Source organism: Salvia hispanica, chromosome 1, assembly GCF_029641045.1.
Source record: "Salvia hispanica isolate PSC_SH4W2 chromosome 1, Shi_PSC_v1, whole genome shotgun sequence".
In the NCBI taxonomy this organism is placed as follows: Eukaryota; Viridiplantae; Streptophyta; class Magnoliopsida; order Lamiales; family Lamiaceae; genus Salvia; species Salvia hispanica.
In genome coordinates, this window is record NC_142692.1 from 31,145,020 (window position 1) to 31,166,508 (window position 21,489).

The 21,489-nt window shown below is 39.0% G+C and overlaps 2 protein-coding genes and 2 pseudogenes across 2 annotated transcripts; 2 read left to right on the forward strand and 2 right to left on the reverse strand.

Moving 5' to 3' along the window:
* Positions 1-1,160: 1,160 nt before the first annotated feature.
* LOC125219998 (Pentatricopeptide repeat (PPR) superfamily protein) lies at positions 1,161-4,016 on the forward strand. Its single transcript, XM_048122098.2, has one exon. The coding sequence runs from the start codon at positions 1,275-1,277 to the stop codon at positions 3,789-3,791; it is 2,517 nt and encodes an 838-aa protein (XP_047978055.2). The 5' UTR covers positions 1,161-1,274; the 3' UTR covers positions 3,792-4,016.
* A 2,555-nt stretch (positions 4,017-6,571) lies between these two features.
* On the reverse strand, positions 6,572-13,693 carry LOC148933613 (dolichyl-diphosphooligosaccharide--protein glycosyltransferase subunit 2-like). The gene is made up of 20 exons (XM_089062705.1): positions 13,559-13,693; positions 13,312-13,457; positions 12,497-12,689; positions 12,326-12,415; positions 12,001-12,063; positions 11,817-11,886; positions 11,572-11,636; positions 11,266-11,320; positions 10,362-10,489; positions 10,138-10,253; positions 9,909-9,978; positions 9,508-9,609; positions 9,288-9,377; positions 9,028-9,176; positions 8,523-8,634; positions 8,363-8,446; positions 8,048-8,128; positions 7,706-7,930; positions 7,456-7,578; positions 6,572-7,015 (listed from the first exon to the last, which is right to left on the reverse strand). The coding sequence occupies exons 2-20, from the start codon at positions 13,452-13,454 to the stop codon at positions 6,899-6,901; spliced, it is 2,076 nt and encodes a 691-aa protein (XP_088918831.1). The 5' UTR covers positions 13,455-13,457; positions 13,559-13,693; the 3' UTR covers positions 6,572-6,898.
* A 336-nt stretch (positions 13,694-14,029) lies between these two features.
* LOC125223537 (uncharacterized protein At1g03900-like) lies at positions 14,030-21,292 on the forward strand (annotated as a pseudogene).
* Positions 18,794-20,670, reverse strand: LOC148933614 (uncharacterized; annotated as a pseudogene).
* Positions 21,293-21,489: the final 197 nt, after the last annotated feature.

The following is a 21,489-nucleotide window of genomic DNA, read 5'->3' on the forward strand; positions in this document are numbered from 1 at the left end:
AAAATAATTAATAAAATTGACGTGACAAAAACCCATGCACGAACATGCATGCCCCCACTCCTCACACACTTTAAATAACGTGCAACTTTTAAATAACAAGATTTTGTATGCAGTATATATGTTCTCTTTTAACGTTTATCTAAATATGGCCAAAATAAACAGTACATATTTTTTATTCATTCCGTTAATTCTAATTAGGTCATATGGGACACCCCTAACTATAGACAAATATTATGAATTAAAGAAATCTAGTGATGATAATTGATAAATATCATTACTTGCAGCTGATCATCAGACTCAATCATCTCTCAAATATTTTATAATTTTATACCAATGTCAATTTATAAAGATTCGAGCGATCTAAGGTATTCGAATTAATTAATGACCATCTTTACAATAATTAATGTATGTGAGAATCGACAAATTAAATAAGAAGCAGTCTCTCCAACTTGGAGTTCACGTTCTCATCATCTTTGTTATTGTTCAAATAATTTGCACACGCATGCCTATTAAATATAGTGCAGCTTTTTTTTATATGCAAATTATTGTGACCGAATTCTTTTGCCACACATAAATATAATTATAAACAACTCTTTTGCAAGCATATATTTATTCTACTTGAAAGAGTTGAAACATTACATCCACTTGTTGCATTTATGATATATATTATTTTAAATTATAAAAAGAGCATTATAACTTTATAAGTTACTCCTTGGTAGTTATATTTAGCATTTCTTAAAAACAATAAATTGTTAAGTGAAAAGTAAAAATCCTTGCTATTTGAGTATTTGCACAAAAAACCTTTTTAGAATTTTTTACCCTAAAGAAAATAAAAGGCAATGTTCCCAACAACTTAAACTATTGCTTTTAAAAAAAATAACTATTCCAGATTAAGAATAATCGTTAAAATAATACCAGTATAATTAACCAAAGAATTGATTTCCAAGCAAGGAAAACATGTTATGATAATTGAATTAGATACATTTCTGCAAAAAAATGAAATAAAAAATCTTAATATAATCTGATTATTAATTGTACTAAAATATGAACCAAATCAATTTATAAATGGCCCAATAATTAAGAGCCCAAAACCAATTAAACATGGGCTAAAAAACATTTTTTAACAAGAAAAACAAAAGGGGGATTTTTTTGTATTAAATGGAATTCCATAATTTGAATCCAATGAAAGAAGGATTGAATGTTGAAAGATGAGTGTTAATTTGTCACTTTCTTCCAACAGCAAAAAATTCCGCCAAGCATGAACTCAAAATTCGATGGCCGCATTTTACCGAAAGACATTTTCCTATATATTTCAAGAATGCTCCAAGGCGAGAGCGCGCGAACCCGGGATGCAAGCCCACGCACGGATGATCTTATCTGGCTTCAAACCCACAGTTTTTGTTTCCAATTGTTTGATCCAAATGTACATAAAATGCTCCCGCATGGAGTGTGCGGGTAAAGTGTTCGACAGAATGCCTGAACGGGACCGCGTCTCTTGGAACGCTATGATCTTCGGGTATTCGATCAATGGGCAGATGGGGTTGGCGCATTCGCTCTTCGACTTGATTCCTGAGCGAGATGTGATCTCATGGAATTCTTTGGTGTCAGGATATTTGCAAAATGGGAATTGTTTGAAGTCGGTTGAGGTGTTCGTGATGATGGGGAGAGATGCTGTGGGATACGATGAGACCACGTTTGCTGTTGTTTTGAAGTCATGCGCGAGTTTGGAAGACTATCTATTGGGGCTACAAGTGCATGGAGTTGTGGTGAAGTCGGGATTTGAATGTGACGTGGTGACTGGAAGTGCTATGTTGGACATGTATGCAAAATGCAAGAAGTTGGATGAATCAATGCGGTTTTTTGGCAGGATGCCGGTAAAAAATTGGGTGTCATGGAGCGCGATCATTGGTGGCAGCGTTCAAAATGGTGAGCTCGTGGATGGGGTGGAGCTGTTTAAAGAAATGCAGAGAGAGGGAGTTGGGGTTAGCCAATCTGTTTATGCTAGTGTTTTCAGGTCTTGTGCTGGTTTATCGGATTCAAGGTTGGGTTCTCAGTTGCATGGCCACGCGCTGAAGAGCAATTTTGGAGCTGATACCATAGTTGGTACTGCAATGTTGGACATGTATGCTAAATGTGGCAACTTGCTTAATGCTACGAAGGTTTTCGACTCGTTTCCAAACCATAACTTGCAATCATACAATGCTTTGATTGTTGGATATGCTAGAGGCGATTGTGGATTGGAAGGTATGCAGCTGTTTCTGCTGCTATTGAGGTCTAATCTTGGTTTTGATGAAATAAGCCTATCTGCTGCGTTTAGTGCTTGTGCAGTAGGGAAAGGGCTTTTGTTAGGAAATCAAATACATGGTTTAGTACTTAAGACTCCCTTCCGTTATGATATCTGTGTGGCCAATGCCATTTTAGATATGTATGGTAAATGTGGAGCATTACGCGAAGCTTGTTCTGTGTTTGATGAAATGGAGAGTAGAGATGCTGTATCGTGGAACGCAGTCATTGCTGCTTGTGAGCAGAACAACAATGGGGACACGTTGCCACTATTCGTTGGTATGCTTCGTTCAAGAATGGAACCGGATGAATTTACATATGGAAGTGTTCTGAAAGCTTGTGCAGGTGGGCGGGCTCTGCAGCAGGGGAGGGAGATCCATGGTAGAGTCATTAAGTGCGGCTTGGGGTTGGACTCGTTTGTGAGCAGTGTGATTGTTGATATGTATTGCAAGTGTGGGGTGGTGGAGGAGGCTGAGAAGCTCCATGACAGGATGGCGGAACAAACGCTTGTTTCGTGGAATTCTATTATTTCTGGGTATTCTTTGAGTGAGCAGAGCGAAGGGGCACAGAAGTACTTCTCTAGGATGTTGGAGATGGGAATTAAGCCTGATAACTTCACTTATGCTACGGTCCTTGACACTTGTTCAAATGTGGCGAATGTCGGGCTTGGGAAGCAGATCCATGCTCAAGTGATCAAGCAGGAGCTGCAGTCGGATGTGTACATTGTTAGTACATTAGTTGATATGTATTCGAAATGTGGGAACATGGGTGACTCTGTTTTGATGTTCCGGAAAGCACCCAGCCGCGATTTTGTGACTTGGAACGCGATGGTTTGTGCCTATGCTCACCACGGATATGGGCACGAGGCTCTGCAGGTGTTTGAAGAAATGCTGCTCGAGAGAGTGATGCCAAACCATGCAACATTCGTGGCAGTTCTTCGTGCTTGTGGGCATATTGGTCTTGTAGACGAAGCGCTTCACTACTTCCACGCTATGAAAAACGAGTATGGACTGGATCCGCAGTTGGAACATTACTCGTCTATGGTTGATGCGCTCGGAAGGTCTGGCCGGATCATTGATGCGTTAAAGCTTGTCGAAGATATGCCTCTGGAGGCGGATGATGTGATTTGGAGGGCTCTTCTTAGTAACTGTAAGATGCAAGGGAATGTCGAGGTGGCAGAGATAGCAGCGAGCGCCCTTCTGGAGATTGATCCTCAGGACTCATCTGCTTATGTTCTTCTATCGAATATCTATGCTGATGCAGGGATGTGGGGCGAGGTTGCGAAGATGAGGAGGATCATGAGACGTAGTGGGCTGAAGAAGGAGCCGGGGTGTAGCTGGATCGAGATCCAAGCCGAGGTGCATATGTTTGTAGTGGGGGATAAAGCTCATCCGCGGCTTGATGAGATATATGAGAAGTTGGATGTTCTAATGGCTGAGATGAAACCTGACATTGATGTGTTGTTTGATTTTATGGTGTACGAGGATACAAGATGGTGTGCCTACTAAATTAGAGTCTTGAAAAATATCCAAGGATTTTCAAACAATTCATTTCTTTATTTCTTCTCTCATTTGTTAGTTGACACATCATTTTGCAGAAAAAGTTCATTTTTCTAGATTTTAAGTTGCGACAGTGGAAGCAATTAGAGCATGATGATTTATATAATTATTTGTAAAAACTGTGTTTACATCCGTACGAAAATTGAGGCAATGATAAAATATTTTTATTGGATAGATGTATTAATAGTCTTATAATACAAGCTATATTTCATACCTACAACTGAAAGAAGTATTTCAATTGATAACAAACAGAAATCATGATACACCAAAGTCAGCCTATAATTAGAAATCAAGAAAGCTCATGTTTTCCAATAAAAAAATGTGGCAGTGATTCAGAAGAAGCAATCTTCCATAGGCTTCAACCTTGCGGTGTCCTGCTATGAAAATTGCGGTGAACTGCTAAGGGAACAAACTTTGGCGGCAAGACAATTCTAAGGAAAAACGAGTATCATCTTCACATGAAATGGGAAACGTGCGCCACCAAGTGCAGCTAACAGATCATTCTATTAAGGAATTGTTAGAGAGTGCAATTATTAGTGATTTACATGTAAAGTCGCATTCGGGAGGTGGAACTGAATTCAACTCTATACAGCATGGTCAAGGTCCTCATATCAGCGATTGGTGAAGCAGTTATACACACAGATCGAGGAATACATACCAGCTCCTGATGACCAATGCTGGTGTCAAAAACTACAAGCTCACTTTTGCTGTTTTCTTCCATCCTTTTTACAACACGTAAGGGTCTTGATAGGATTCATCCTATTTGGCTGCTCAATGCTGATGCACATACATAGCAAGGAGCAAGGACTTCAACAAAAAATAAAAGCAATAAGTGTCCACTGTCAATGTCTGGCTACTATGACCAAACATAATACTACATTCTTTTCCAACAAATAAAACAATACTACTTACTAGAATAAACCAGATTTAAACGCCCAACAATAGGACCTTTCAGAACAAGCATTAATGCAGCTCTGAGGAGTCCAAATGTTTTAAGCTACTTTTTATTTTCCCATCACTTTTCTAATAACACAAGCATTATTAGTTAATACTTACATACAAAGGACTGTTGGACATTATACTACATTCTTTTCCAACAAAAGAGAATGTGAATTTCTGATTCGGGCTCTGCTTCTTCATTCCGTGGCGCTTCCTGTTTGTTGATGGACCCAATTCCCGGATTTTCTTGCTCATATTTCCTAACCAACTCTTTTCTTTTTTATTTTGCTTCTTCTTTTCGTATCTACATAGTGTACTTCTCCATTTTGTCGTTAAAGTGGGCTTATATTCTTTTCTGTACCAAACGAACCCTTATACTCAAAAGTGGACTTAATTTTGTATCAATACTCGTATTAACATAATAGAATTTACTGCATTTATATGCGACAGAAATAAAATCAAAACTATGTACATTGTACAAATTCCAAACTTTTCAACGCAGTGTCAAAATTTCAAGATTTTGATGTCAATACAATGACAACACAATATCAACCTTTGACACTGTGTCCAAGTAAATCTTGAAGTTTGTACAAGTTTTGTGGCTATCTCGACTTCTTTTAGTGTATGCCTCTCTTCTTTTCTTCTTTGTGGTGGGTGATCATTTTGAGTTGGTTAGTTTAAGTTTTGGGTTGTCTTGGGTAGTTTGTTTTTTGTCGACGTAATAGGTTCGTGGATAGTAGTCTTTTATTGTTACGTGTGTCTCTCTATAATTCTATTGCTCAACTCAATATTTTCTGTTGCTATTATGTTATAATTTGTTGATATTTTTTAATATAGTCAAGATCATAATTTAAAATTTGTACAGTATTTAGAATTTGCATTTAATTACGTCCATAGTACACTATACCAATTTGGAGTCCATTGCATTTACCATGTTATAGTATTAATTAATCAAGTAATACGTCACAAACATTGGATTAATATGAAGTTCATGTTTTAATCGAACAAACTTTGCTACAAGACAATTACTCCCTCCGTTCCATAGTAATAGAATCATTTTGCCATTTTGGTACGTTCCATAATAATAAAGTCATTTCCCTTTTTAGTAAAAGTCAACACATTTTTTCACACCTACTTTACTCTCTCTTACTTTTTTTCTCTCTTCATCTCTCTACCTTTTTCATTTTCCACTTTATTCTCTCTTTACTTAACCGATCTTACACAATTTTTCTTAATCTTCGTGCCGAAAAAAAACGTCTCTATTAGACTATTACTATGGAACGGAGGAAGTAATAATTAACTGCAAATATGATAATTATAATTACTGCATGCTGAAGTTAAACAACTTCTCATAATTCGAATATAATTAAACAACTTCTCAAAATTCAGGGAATAAAAAATTAAATTAACTACATTTGAAACTCTTTCAAATCCAGACCATAAAATAAGTCAAATCAAAATTAAGACTATAAATCACAATATTCATATAGTATAATTAACTAATCAAATTTTATGGATGACATCCTGAATCAACGGAATTTGTTCTTTGGATTGGCCTTCACGTTAAAAAAATTTCTCCAGTAACATAAGTCTTCTGCATTTGTTTAACACATTAACAATAAGGTACATATAATGACATACTAGTATTTGATATAGTATTATTTTATTTATTAATTTTCAACATTATATATGAAACCAATGCAAAAAAGGCAAGCTTTCGAACTGAGTGCAACAAAACATAACTTCAGAGTTGGGGCATAGAAGTGCACATTAATTTATACAACTAATGGTGATTCTAATCTCTGCCAAACTTCAATTCATGTAAAATCTAAAAATATGCTTTTAATACATTAGTAAGCAATATATGATAGTCAGATTAACCACTCAATTACCAGCCAAGAAAACCCCACTCGCCACACCTACATCTTCATTTATGCCTATGACACTCTCTCAACAGGTGATGCAACTAGCTAATCCCATGCAAGTATCAAAATTGTATTAGGGAATACAGGTACGTGATATAGTGATCAGACTCGAACATAATAGAACCAGATCACAACGCAAACTGAGTAATCAGCTTCCTGTACCAGAAACTCTTAGAATAAGAATTGGCCCTTTCACGTAGATTTTAACTTGGACGAAGTGGATGCAAGATGAGATAGTGTCTTGTGCCCAACAAACATCAAGAACATTCCCAATAAGCCGAGTGCCTTCAGTGTGGTAAATAGGTCCAACTGCAAGAGGAAATAAGAGAAATATTATGAGTTACTCTTTCTCACATTCGTAATTTAATAGCACAAAATGGAACAAGAATAGATGATTTATGAGCAGGTAGAACATGGAATTTTCAAGATTCATAAATTTTTCTTCGTGCATAAATTTCCACATAAAAGATCAGTGATATTGCATGTTCAGTAATCAGAATATTGAACATAAAAACATCAGCAGCAATATGCAAGTGCATGGAAAATGAGTAAGACAGATTTGAGATTGATCCTGCAAAAATTACAACACCAGAAATACAACAAGATCTTGAGCTCTGTATAAAAGAAGACCCCATTGAATGCACTTTAAAAATGCAAAACCATCAGCACAAGAAGAATCATTTCAAATGATAATCATTTTTAATATAGTAATACATAAACTACAATCAGAGGAAATTTAAGAGACAGACCTTTAACCAAAACAATGCATAGAGTGCCAGAACTGCTGCAATTCCCAGGTGGAAGAGAAGGGCAAAAGTTGAAGGGACAGTTGCTTTGGGGAAATTCTTGAGGTTGGCACGAAGCTGAACGAGCTGCACGACCACAAGAAAAAGTAGATAGTTTTAGCAGTGGCGATATAAAAAGGAGATGGGTACATTGAAAAAATATCATCCATCCACTTGTGCAAGTCATAAGAGGAAAAATTTAAGTAACAAGTACCCCAGCCAAGAAACCGAAAAATGGTACGAGTACAAGGCCCAAGAAAACAAGAGAAAGCTCCTTAGAGGGACGCTTTTCTGGAGCCCTGAATATGTGAGCAATCTCTGGCTTAGGCCCATATCTGGAGTATGGGTCAACAGGTTGTGGAGGAGGATGGGCGGCCTTTTCAGGTGCATCAGGGAGATCTAATTCTACATAGCCCAGATGTTGCAAGAAAGAATTCTCCTGAAATAGACCAAACCAAGGTATTTTATGATAGTGTAAGCAATCGATCCTAAAAGTTAATTGGGAGCTAAAACACAAAATATCAAATGAAATGCTTTTTCAGCCGGAGAAATTTACCATGCCAGAGTCTCCAACTGTAAGTTGGATATCGTATCTACCAGATAGGTAGAAAAACTTTTCAACTAGCCCCAGGAAATCCTACAAGATCAATAAAGTTAAGACACAATAACAGAAAATGATATAGGTCTAAGTGCAGGATATATTACATCAATGACCTATCGTATTGCGTAAACATACAGTAATCTCAAACTGGAAGCACATATAGTGGGAGCAGTTATATTCTAAAACATAAAAACTGTGACCTATTGTATTGAGTAAATAGCAGAATTTAACTCAGTTCATTTGCATGCAAGTGGTAATAAAGAACTTAACTAGTATTATCTCAAACTTCTTCCCTGAATTTCCCACCAAGAAGATGTGATCAACTCCACTTTCATGTCGCAACTTGAGGAACGCCTGAACAGAACATGGACTTAGACAAACTTCAAATAAGAAATAATTCAGTCCAATTTATAAAGACTAGAATGGCAACCTGGTGGGGCTTGAAAGCATTTCCAGAAGGAGTGGTTAGGTCAAAGGATAGCCTCAACTTCTGGAGATGATTAGCTGATAAAGTAACATCATTGCTGCCTGGTAATGTTAGCCTGAATTACATGACAGAGTATAAGAGCAGCAGAGCAAATAAAATAGTACTGCAGTAAGGTGATGACCAGAGATACAATAAGATAAACAAACCCCAGTCAGCTACATCCCGAATCACGCTAAAAATGCTGATGGGGAACAGGAACCAACGAGAAAGCATCAAAGAGAGGTCGGGAGTTCACAACTCAAGTAAGCTTTGCATAACTTGAGATATGAAAATGCAGCCAACATATGAGAGTCCACAAAGTGCATAATGGGTGCAGAAAGAGTTCAGGGACATAAACATAAAAAAGTTCAAAAGCATAGAAAATAATAGATACCAGCATAGTAAACACAAAGCAAAAAAGAAGACTATCACAATATAACAGTCATAACAAGAGAAGCTAAGGGTTTACTTTTTCTGAGTCTCTATACTTCCATGGTCACTGTCAAGTATAACAATCTCTGCATTGCCAATCTTGATAACCCCGGTTATATGAACAAGCACTCTAGTTCGCCCACCAGTCACATAGGCTTTCTTATGTTCTGGGTTGTCAAATACAATCTACAAATGACAAATGCAGCTAGAAAAGGTAAAATATGGAGAGAAGAGGAAGATTGTATTCACTAATTGAAAGAATGAGAGATGATACAGTAAAGGAGATGAACTTTACACCTCAAAAGAAAAAACATAGCTTCCAACATCAATATTTTTTGGCAACGTTTCCAAGACATGCATTCCACTGACTGCATCGAATTTTAGCTTCTGCGTCATTGAAATAAAAAAGCCCTTAGTTAAAGGTGTCTGAAACATGAATTTATGAAAGTGACTCTTTTGTAAGTTAATTATTAAGAAATTTCCAGCTTCATATAAGTCCTCTGCTAAATAGAATTACCTGGTCAATGACAGAAGCATCTTTTGAACCAGAGACAAAAATCTGAATGAGCCTGACTGACAGAGTAGGAGCTGGAGAACCCAATACAGTGCTGACCCGAACCTAAGAAAACATTGAGAATAAGTACAGGCCTCCACATTTGCAACATTGGAAAGAACACCAGGAAAATCTCAAATAACACAATCAACTTCATCAATTATCTACACAATGATTCTGTTATACAGATATAACATGGGCAAAAACTTCATGCACACCGACACACTAACATAACATCTGAAGTTAAAGCTTGATTCCAGATTCCAGTTTACACAAGTGCATAGTAAAGAGAAAACTGAAAGAAAGCAACTGACTGCTATGCAATAAAAAATTTATTTAGAGTACAAAACTATTGGATTGTAGACCTTAAGTTGATCTTTCTTGGTGACTGAAATGACAGTAGCTGGCAGAGATAAAATCAGAGGAGTGGATTCCCTGGAGCAAAAATGAGAAGATATATTAGAGTTACTAGGAGTTAAGTACAAAGTATAACAAGAGAAACTACAAAAAATATCTGAGTTATATATTTCTAATCAGGACATGCTTTATTGTATGAACGAAAGCCTAAAGAAGGTTAATTTCAAAAACACTTGCCTAATGTTTTCCAAGCAACTCAAAGCATCAATTTGGTGATACAAATCTTGGGCACTTCCCGGAATTCCAACACCGAGGAAGAATTTTGCCAAGCCCAAAATTTTATCTCCAGGAAGCTGCAAGTTGAAATCTAAGTTTATGTGTAAAAGAAGATATAATTTACAAGAAAACCAAGTTACACAAGGAATTCCAAGTATCTGGAAAGTGGAGATAATCAAACATACATTCAAATTTTCAGATGTGACTGCTGCAACAGCTGTGATTCCACGGACTACTGAAGCAGAGGCTGAAAGAGGACTCTGATGTCCCAGTGCACCGACATGTTTCTCATCAAAGTAATAAGTTCCATCATCTGAGAGAAGTACATCAAGCAGAAAAATGAGTAAAGAATAGCACACTGTAATGTTTGACTTAAAACTCTTTGCTAGTATCACTGGATTCAGTATAGATAACAGAAGGTTTAGCATAAAGAGAAAAGTTGCCTAAGTAGGACCCTGTGGCAGTATCAGAATACGAGTTCAGTTTTCATCACCCCAGCTGCAAGCATCAGGACATCTACATAGATCAGACCTTTTTAGGACAGTATACTCTAATATCAAGAGAAGTTGGTATGGGAAGGAAAAAAACTTCCCAGAAGATGGAAGACAGAGGCTTCAAGGCAAGCATATATAACCATGGAGTGGATAACACGTTAAGAGACCTTCTTCACCATGGTTAACACTTTCAGTTACATCCACTAGGTTATCATGTTCCGCTTCTTTTATGGTGGGTAAATGGGAACTATTTCTCTAGCACATCTTCCTATATATAAACCATAAGTGGTATACCCATATGACCTAATCAGGTGAGAAACAGAATAAGTGACATTTAATCAGACAAAGGTTAGAATTTGTTAACCAATTAAAAGGTATCTACTATAATTCGTCTACACTGCATCCTTAATACTTATCATATATATGAGCACCATTTAGAAACAATAGAAGAATGTCCTAACTCCTAATCCTTTTAAATAGACTAACTTTATAGTGACCTTGTACCAATAACAATGGTGCTTAGTATAAGCTATTGAGCATGGATAAAAGAAAAACAAATATATTAAAAAGGGTAGGAAAACAGAGAGGCCCCTACCGTATCTTTCAATGCCGTCAAAGAGCTTCAGGACGTCATTTTTCAGCGTTGTAATCTGGCATTGCAAGCAGACTTAGATCAGAATATCAGCTTATTAGACATGGAAATTGAATAACTACTTCCGTGTGGCATAAATTCCACAATCACGTTCTTAATGCATTTGGTATATCTAAACAGGCATCAATCGTCTAACTCTAATTTACTGTCAAGGTACTCAAAGGCTATGACATGTTATTTACAGCCTTGATAGTAACGGTATAACTTCACAGAATTGGTAAGTGAGAAACTCAAAAAATCAACACTAACCAGGGAATTGTCAATCTGAGGAGTTGCTAAAGAAATAACTCCAGCCAGGGCTTCAAGTGCTATCCCTGTGAAATAAAAGCTGCGTAGATAAACAATGCTGATAGAGTACTACACTACTACTACTACTACTACTAAAATGGCTACAGAAATATACTCCAGTACATAAACATCATCTATCGGTTGAATCAAAAGGGTTTGTGTTTAGCTAGCATATGTACTTTATATCAAGAGGACGAGTTAAATACCAGCAGCATTGTTACTAGACTCTGGATTGTTGGAATTAAGACGCCACCTTCCATCACTCTGACCAAGAGCCTGATAGGAAAGGACATAAATTTAGGCATTTAAGGAATTCCAAGTAAATGGGGAGCATGTCAAGTGCTATCTCTTAGGACGCTTGCAGATCAATACATCTTGTCCCGATTCTACCTTTATCGAGCGAAAAATTCTATCAGCATCTCCGAGATGAACATCCACTTCAGGCGTATGTTCCTGATACCAAATGAATAGAACATGTGAAAAGATTCAATGCAACAGAAAAGGAGAATAAGAAATGAAAAGCTAATTGCTTGTCCAGAACCTAGTGGAAGTGTGGACAGCGGAAATCGTACAAAAATTTACACATGGCAGCAAATGAGCGGTATAAGGAGTTTATATTAAATCATATATAGTTTTATTCTCAACATGGGTATACTTTTGTAGCCAAGTATGAATCAAATGAAAGAAATCTTAACAGAAAGATGAACTCTTTTACCTTCAAAAGCACTAATCCTCCAATAGAATAGTAAAAATCAATAAGCGAATTGGCACCATTTAGAGAGCCCTTAAGTTTAGACTCAGTTCCCTGTGGACCAAGAACATAAGGGTGAGAACAATAATCTTCACATCAAACAATTGTAGCTGATGGAAGAAAGATCTTTAATACCCGAAAAGCCTCACTATTGAGGTCACACTTCAGTATGCTGTTAACTCTTAGTGCATGGAAATAATCCTTTGAGGCTGAAGAAGTAGACTTTAAGGTGTGCGCCACAGAAGCACAGGATGAAGTTGTTATATCATGCTTCTTTTCAATCCCAAGAACCTTAAACGTCTTTAAAGCCTCATATGTCTCCTCCAAACTGGAAATAGTGCAACAGAGTGAGATGGCCAACAATGTTAAACCGCATATGTTAAGTGGTATAGTTTTAGCAAGCAAGGCAGAGTAATGATCAGCATCAGGGAATATACAGAGGAGACAAGCAATAGAATATTGCACAAAATCAGTCCTTTGGAGCGAAACACTGAGCCAACGTTTATGCAAATCCCAATTCAAACACAAAGTAATCCAAGTACTCCTATTATTTTTTATAAAAAGATGGGAAAGAACACACAAGAAAGAAAGGAAGACACTATGGAGGACAGCGGGCAGTTGAAATGGATATGCAGCTTGCATATAAGAGTCAGAAGAGCCCCCCACCGCAAACAATAAACAAAACTTGCAAAGTGTGAATAGAGACCCAATCGAGAAGGAAACTGTCTTAAGAAAGGCGATCAAGGCAAATCACGAATTCTGCTAATTAGCTAAAAACTCGAAATTGGAAGCTCAAACTTACTAGACAAGACTGATTGCTAAACTAATCTTCTATTATAATAACAGATCTTCCAATTCATCAATGAGCATGAGAAAAAATCTCAGAACCTAGAATTTGCGAGTCAAATACATCGCTAAGGGCGTGGGTTTAGAGAGGGTTTAGGACCGACCTTCCATAAGATCCATCAGCAGGAGAAAAGAGCTCCAATGCCGCAGATCGATGAGATTCCGAAACCGGGCTGAAGACGGCCGATTCACAGCTCGCGGCGAGCACCAAAATCGCTAATAGCAGTAACCCTAAATATCGCGCCATTTCCTGATGAAAATATCGGTGATGAGGCGACGATCAGCGAATCAGAACAAGGAGAATCGTAAAAAGTGAGAGGCTGAGGATAAAATGCGGAGGAGATTGCTCACCGCGGTTGAGAGTCTTCGCTTCAGTGACAGTACGAAACAGAGCTTTGGTTTGGTGAGGTCTAGACTTTAGTCTACCAATGGTGACGCATACTGAAATTCCATATCTACCCCCGCTTCATAGCCCGGCCCGACCCGGCCCGGTAAAAAGCCTATTCAATTAATTACAGTTGAAAATTCCATTGGCTTGGCTTTTAAACCCACGTTTTCACCGGAGTAGATCTCATACTCCACATTCCCTATTCTATCCCTAATAGACACTATCACAACTTAATAAAATAATGTTATATAATATTACCACTACTTGACCATCGCTTACATATTATAACATTATTTTATTAAGTTGTGAGTGTGTATTAGGGATGGAGTAGGGAATGTGGAGTAGGAAATCCGCTCCGCGTTTTCACAGCTCCACCTTCAGCTTCTTCAACAAACACAAATCAATCCTGCATCTGAAACCGACGAACCAACCCAAATTCTGAGTGAGCTCCGAAACGATGTCGTACGACGACGACCAGTAGACCTTCGAGCACACCCTCGTCGTCCGCGAAGTCGACGTCTACAAGATCCCTCCCCGCCCCACCAGCGGCGGCTACAAGTGCGGCGAGTGGCTCCAGTCCGACAAGATCTGGTCTGGCCGCCTCCGCGTCGTCTCCTGCCACGTTCGCTGCGAGATCCGCCACGAGGACCCCAATTCCGGCGACCTCTTCGCCGCCTTTTTCGTCAATCCCGGCCAGCGCGATGCCGCCTTGTTACGATCTTACCTCGTGACTTCCCAATTTCGATCGCAACTACCTCAACAATTCAACAAATACAGAGTAACAACGATAAACTCAATAATTGGAACGATTTAAACGGTAGGAATTATATTCAACGTAATCAAAGAGGAGTGTAGTACAAATTGAAGGAATTGAACGTAAGAGATGAACGATAACAATAAACGACAACAATGCTAGATCCACGACCTCAGCATCATGAACAATCACACGACTCCACATGCTTTGGATAAAGGTGGTGGTCCCTTATATACCCGATTCCTCACGCGTCTCGTGCTTTACTCTGCCACCTCAGCCTCGCCACCTCAGCACGCCAACTCGGATGAAACATGTGCTCTTATTAGACGCAACTCAGCTTATTTAATATCTACTAGCCACCTATCGCGCCACAACACACGATAGTAATGTTGCATGCATGTATGGATGGAGCTTCAATGATCATGCATGCAACAAAGCCTCCCCCTTAAGGTTCCTTGTCCTCAAGGAACCAAGGGAATCGCTCCTTCACAACATTTGCAAACTCCCAAGAGGCATCAGCCGGAGACTTGCCTGCCCAATGAATTAGCCATTTTGTATCTGCTTGATTGTGTCTTTTCACCATTTTCTGTTCCACTATTGCTAGAGGCACGACATCATTGATATGAGAAATGTTGGGTAGATCGGCTACTGGTCCAGTAGGTTATGTGCCGGGCTTCAACAAGGACACATGGAATACATCATGGATTGTAGTCGAGGAGGGCAGATTGAGCTTGTAAGCAACCTTACCAATCTTGTCCACCACTTGATAAGGACCAAAATATTTAGGCTCGAACTTGTGATGCTGTCCTCTTATGGATCTCTGCCTATAGTCTTGCAACTTCAACCACACCCAATCTCCTATAACATACTCCTTATCACTTCGATGCTTATCCACCTACTTCTTCATACGGTCAGTAGCCTTAGAAATATTTCTTTTGAGGATGTCTATCATCTCCTCTCTCTCTGTCCCTGAGGGCAATATCTACAGCCTCTACATTAGAATCCCCGGGTAGATAGGGAACATGTAGTGGGGGTGCATATCCGTATAATGCCTCAAAATGGGTCATTTTAATACTGGAATGGAAAGAGGTATTGTACCAGTATTAAGCCAATCCTAACCACTGTGCCCAAGAGTGAGACTTCTCCCCTATGGTGCACCTTAAGTAGCATTGCTAGCATCTATTCACCACTTCGGACTGGCCATCTGTTTCAGGGTGGTGAGCAGTAGAGTAGAGAAGATCCACACCCAATATAGTCAAGAAGTCCCTCCAGAAAGACCCCACAAATATTGATCCTCTGTCACTCACTACTTTCACAGGCATTCCATGAAGCTTAAACATAGAATCTAAGAATACCTCAGCCACCTTTTTAGCAGTAAAAGGGTGAGATAATGCCATAAAATGGGCATATTTGCTCAGCCTATCAACAACCACCATTATAGATTTATAGTATCCTTTCCTTGAGACTTTGGAAGTGCCTCAATGAAGTCCATGATTAGGTCAGTGAATAAAGCAGTAGGCATGGGCAAGGGCTGCAGTAAACCAGCTGGAGAAGAATTACCTGGCTTGTACTTGACAGATAACACAAAGCCTTACAAACTCCCTCACCTCCTTCATCAATTTTGGCCAATACAACAGTGCAGAGATCCTTTTATAGGTACCCAAGACTCCAGAGTGGCCAGCCAGAGCAGATTCATGAAAAATGGTCAGGATTTGAGCCTTAAGCTGTAAGTCATTCCCAACTACCAGCTTCCCATGCCTCCTTAACTCCTCCTTATTCCAACTGAACTTAGGATGTGAGGCTTCATCCTGCTTTTTCTCCTTTAATATTTGTTGAATCTGCAAATCTTTATTCCAGGAAGCCTTAATATTGGCTATTAATTCAAGAGGAACCACATAAGAGGTCAGAGCATATGTAACACTTCAGGTACCGTACCCTGGATAAAGCATCAGCTGCAGAATTTTCCACACCTCTCGTGTATCTGATCTCATAGTCAAAGTGCATCAACTTGGTCATCCAGGCTTGCTGAGTGGGAGTTGTTAATTTATGCTCCCCTAGATACCTCAAGCTTTGATGATCAGTGAGTATAACAAATTTCTTACACTGGAGATAATGATACCACTTTTTCACAGCCATTAATATTGCCAGTAACTCTTTTTCATACATAGACATAGCTTGATATTTAGGGGATAGTGACTTACTTATGAAGGCTATGGGGTGTTTTTCCTGCATCAGAACTGCTCCAATTCCCACCCCAGATGCATCTGTTTCTACCACAAACTCTTCGGTAAAGTCAGGCAAGGCCATCACAGGAGCTGTAACCATGGCATTTTTCAACTTCTCAAAGGCCTCCTGAGCTTCTTTTGTCCACTTGAACACTGCACCTTTTATCACTTCTATCAGAGGTCTAGCCATCAACCCATAATTGTATACAAATCTCCTGTAGTACCCTGTTAGGCCTAGGAAGCTCCTAATGTGTTTGGCCGTTTTAGGCTGAGGCCAATTTTTAACAGCCTCAATCTTTCCCTCATCAGTGGCAACTCCCTCCTCAGATATGACATGCCCCAGATATTCAATCTTCTTACATCCAAAACTACATTTAGACCTCTTGGCCAGCAAGCAATGTTCCCTCATAATTTCCATCACCACAGTCAAATGTTGTTCATGTTCCTCCTTACTTGCACTATAGATTAATATATCATCAAAGAAAACCAAAACAAACTTCCTTAGCTGCTCTCTAAAGACAGTATTCATCAAATTTTGAAAAGTAGCTGGAGCATTTGTTAAGCCAAATGGCATAACTAAGAATTCACAATGACCTGAGTGTGTTTTAATGGTTGTTTTATGCACATCCTCTGGCCTCATTCTGACTTGCCAATACCTAGAACGCAAATCTATTTTAGAAAACCATGCAGCCATTCCTAGCTCATCAAGCAGTTCCTCAATAACTGGTATAGGATATTTGTCCTTCACTGTAATGGCATTCAAAGCCCTGTAGTCAACACACATCCTCCAAGATAAGTCCTTTTTTATTAAGACAATAGGACTAGCAAAAGAGCTTTCACTGTGCCTTATAACCCCTGCCTCTAACATTTCTGCAATCATTTTCTCAATCACATCCTTTTGCTAAGATGCATACTTATAGGGCCTAATATTGACTGTTTCTGCCCCTTCCTTCAGAACAATATTGTGGTCCTGCTCTCTCTGAGGTGGTAGCTTCCTTGGCTCTTCAAAAAGGTCATTATACTTCTCCAAGCAATGACGGACGGAGGTGGGGTCGAGCAGGGTCGGCCGACCCCACCATCGGTCCATGGTGATGCTGGGAAATTTCATTTTGTCAGTTCACCGTCCCACAGTAGCTTCTCTTTCGACCCCACGGCAGCTCCGGCTCGAAAGAGAATTAAAAAATGAATTTTTTTTTGGATAATTAGAGAAACAGAGAGATGGAGAATACTATTACTACTACAAACACGGTGAAAGAATAACGTGACAAAGTTTGAATTTTGCAACTACAAAGTTTGTTTTGGAGAAAGAATTAGGAAAAGAATGGCGTGGAACCGTGGAAGTGGCTCTTGGAGAAGAAGAGAGACACCTTTATTTTGTAAAGTGGATCAAATAAATTTTATTTTTAAATCCTAGTTATTTTTATATTTTAAATTTGTTAATACTTCATTTAATATGCGTTATGCGTGTTTAGGTACCACTAAAATCGGTATACATTATAAAAATAACTTTTATTTGATACTATTGTTAATTAATTTTATCTGTAATTTGCTTTTGATTTTATTTATAGTTTAAATACAACTAATAATAATAGATACAAATATTTTGAAAAATAAAAAATGTAAAAATTTGTTTGTGTGGTATGTTCCTTATACTTTAAGATATAGATATTGTACTTATCGACTATTTTGTACTCCGTCCCAGAAAGATTGTCCCATTTCCTTTTTCACACTCGTTTTGCAAAAATAATAATAAATAGTTAAAGTAGAGAGAGAGTAAAGTAAAAGAGAAAATAATGTAGAGAATAGTCATACCTACACTATTCTTTCTCTTATTTTACTCTCTTTCAACCAAACCTATTTATTATTATTTTTGCAAAACGAGTACAAAAAATGAACTAGGACAATCTTTCTGGGACGGAGGGAGTAATAAACAATAGTGCTATTTGGTAGTAATATTTAAAAAAAAATACTAGTTATTTAATATATTATATTTAAAGATAAATATTTTAATTATACATATATATATACTAAGTATAATATATCATTAATTCTTATTCATATCCGACCCCACGAGTTTTGCTTTCTGGATCCGTCATTGTCTCCAAGATCATAGTGAGATTTGGCCATAATTCTTCCACACTGGCCTGACAGCAGCTACCAATTTTTTCTTCCACAGAAGGCATCCACTGATTGTCTTTTCTTTCATCCCCATCTGCTTCCTACTGATTTAAGATATGCAGGCAATGAAGCTGCTCAGTTTTTAGTGATCACAACTCTCCTTGTAACTTCATTTCTTCTCCCTCCACTTCAAATACCATACTGAGCTTACTGAAATTCCATTTAATCTCACCCAAGGTGGACAGCCATTCTCCTCCTAATATAAGATCATAAATTTCCAGATTAATGATGTAGACTTCAGCTTGAAACAATGAGCCCTGCATCTCATCTCCCACTCTAGGTTGCTGCATTTTTTATTACACTGCAAAATCTGCTCATTTGCCACCTCAACCGCTTTAGAACTGGAGTGAGCTCACAACTGATTTTCATAGCCATCTTAGAACTCAAGAAATTATGGGTGCTCACTGTGTTAATTAGTATCTTAAGAGCTCTTTTCTGACATATTCCCCTGATCCTCATGACTTGAGGCCCATCCTTTCCCCACAAAGCATGCAATGATAACTGCAGATCAACTCCTTCATCTCCATTCTCCTCTGCCTATGCTCATTTCTCTTCCAACTCCTCTCCCCTTGCTAGCTTTGCCAATTCTATCAAGTGTATCACATAAGATTTCCTATTAGAACATTTATGGTCGGGAGTGAACTTTTCAGTACACCAAAAACACTCCTTCTTAGCCCTTTTTTCATCCAACTCCTTAGGAGATAAGTGTGTACTAGCTCTAATTCCCCCAAAACGATTACCATCCCTATTTCCTCCACCAAAATTGCTTGAATTTCCCACTGGCTTGTTAGTAGTTGTGACTGCCATGGGTTTACTATTTGAGTAATAGCTATTACCCGATGATGCACTACTTGGTACTCCTTTAGGCTTAACACCGAGAGCCTTAACGGTCAGCTCTTGTAACTTAGCCAATGAATATGCCTTTGCTAATCCTTTTGGCCTAAACATTCGCACCGGCATCTGTAGCTCATCAACTAGCCCAGACAAAAAGAAGCTCAACGCCTGATCTTCTCTAATACCAGCCCTCGGAAACAACTCATCAAACGCATCCATATAATCCTGCAATGTCCCCTTCTGCTTGAGATTCCGCAGATCTGAGAGAGGATCTTCGTAAGCTTGAGCTCCAAATCGAGCTGCCAAGGATGAAATATAGCATGTCCAATCCACATACGCCATATCACCATGCAAACTCTCGAATCCCCTGTGCCATTGCATAGCTCTGCCTTCGAGATGCACTGCCGCGACTCTCACCCTCTCCTCCTCCGGCACCTTCGCCACCTGAAAAAAGTATTCCGCCCTCAACACCCATCCCTCAAATCCAGCTCCATCGAACTTAGGGAACTCATAGCGTGTAGATCTCCAATCATTCTTCCCTTCTCTCAAACCTCCACCACTACTACCTTCTCCATTTTCCGCCGCAGCTTTGTTCTTTAGATTCTGTAAATTGAGCGCTGCAATTGCGTTCGTAATTTGATCAAGCTTCCCACTCTGATCCTTCGTTGATTTCTCCAACAGATCAAGCTTCCCATTCTAATCCTTCGTCGATTTCTCCAACAATTCACCCACCCGTTTTCTACCAGATTCTCCACCAGATCCATCACTTTCCTCTCCATTTCCATGCTTCGCGTCACCGACCCAACGTCCGGAGATCGAATGCTCTGGATACCACTTGTTACGATCTTTCCTCGTGACTTCCCAATTTCGATCGCAACTACCTCAACAATTCAACAAATACAGAGTAACAACGATAAACTCAATAACTGGAACGATTCAAACGGTAGGAATTATATTCAACGTAATCAAAGAGGAGTGTAGTACAAATTGAAGGAATTGAACGTAAGAGATGAACGATAACAATGAACGATAACAATGCTAGATCCACGACCTCAGCATCATGAACAATCACACGACTCCACATGCTTTGGATAAAGGTGGTGGTCCCTTATATACCCGATTCCTCACGCGTCTCGTGCTTTACTCTGCCACCTCAGCCTCGCCACCTCAGCACGCCAACTCGGATGAAACATGTGCTCTTATTAGACGCAACTCAGCTTATTTAATATCTACTAGCCACCTATCGCGCCACAACACACGATAGTAATGTTGCATGCATGTATGGATGGAGCTTCAATGATCATGCATGCAACATGCCGTCGAGCCCGTCCTCGATTCCTCGCGCTACTTCGTGCTAAGGATCGATGGGCGCGGGAAGCACTCCTTCATAGGGCTCGGGTTCAGTGAGAGGAATGAGGCGTTTGATTTCAATGTGGCGCTGTCGGATCACGAGAAGTACGTCAAGAGGGACGGGGATTAGGAGGCCAGCGCCGGCACCGAGGTTGCGAAGATGAGGAGGATCATGAGACATAGTGGACTGAAGAATGAACCAGGGTGTAGCTGGATCGAGATCCAAGCTGAGGTGCATATGTTTGTAGTGGGGGATAAAGCTCATCCACGGCTTGATGAGATATATGAGAAGATGGATGTTCTAATGGCTGAGATGAAACCTGACATTGATGTGTTGTTTGATGTTATGGTGTACGAGGATGAAAGAAGGTGTGCCCACTAATTTAGTGTCTTGAAAAATATCCAAGGATTTTCAAACAATTCATTTCTTGATTTCTTCTCTCTTTTCTCTTGTTTCTACTCCTAGTATACTAGCTAGCCTGCATTTGTTAATTGACTCATCATTTTGCAGAAAAAGTTGCTTTTTCTAGTAGCTTTTAAGCTAAGACAGCTT

Coding starts and splice junctions, on each gene's coding strand:
- LOC148933613 (XM_089062705.1), bottom strand. CDS start 13,454: ATGGCGCGATATTTAGGGTTACTGCTATTAGCGATTTTGGTGCTCGCC. Junction 12,416..12,496: donor TCAATAGTGAGGCTTTTCGG/GTATTAAAGATC, acceptor CTTGGTCCACAG/GGAACTGAGTCTAAACTTAA. Junction 8,635..9,027: donor AGTATAGAGACTCAGAAAAA/GTAAACCCTTAG, acceptor CATGTAATTCAG/GCTAACATTACCAGGCAGCA.
- LOC125219998 (XM_048122098.2), top strand. CDS start 1,275: ATGGCCGCATTTTACCGAAAGACATTTTCCTATATATTTCAAGAATGC.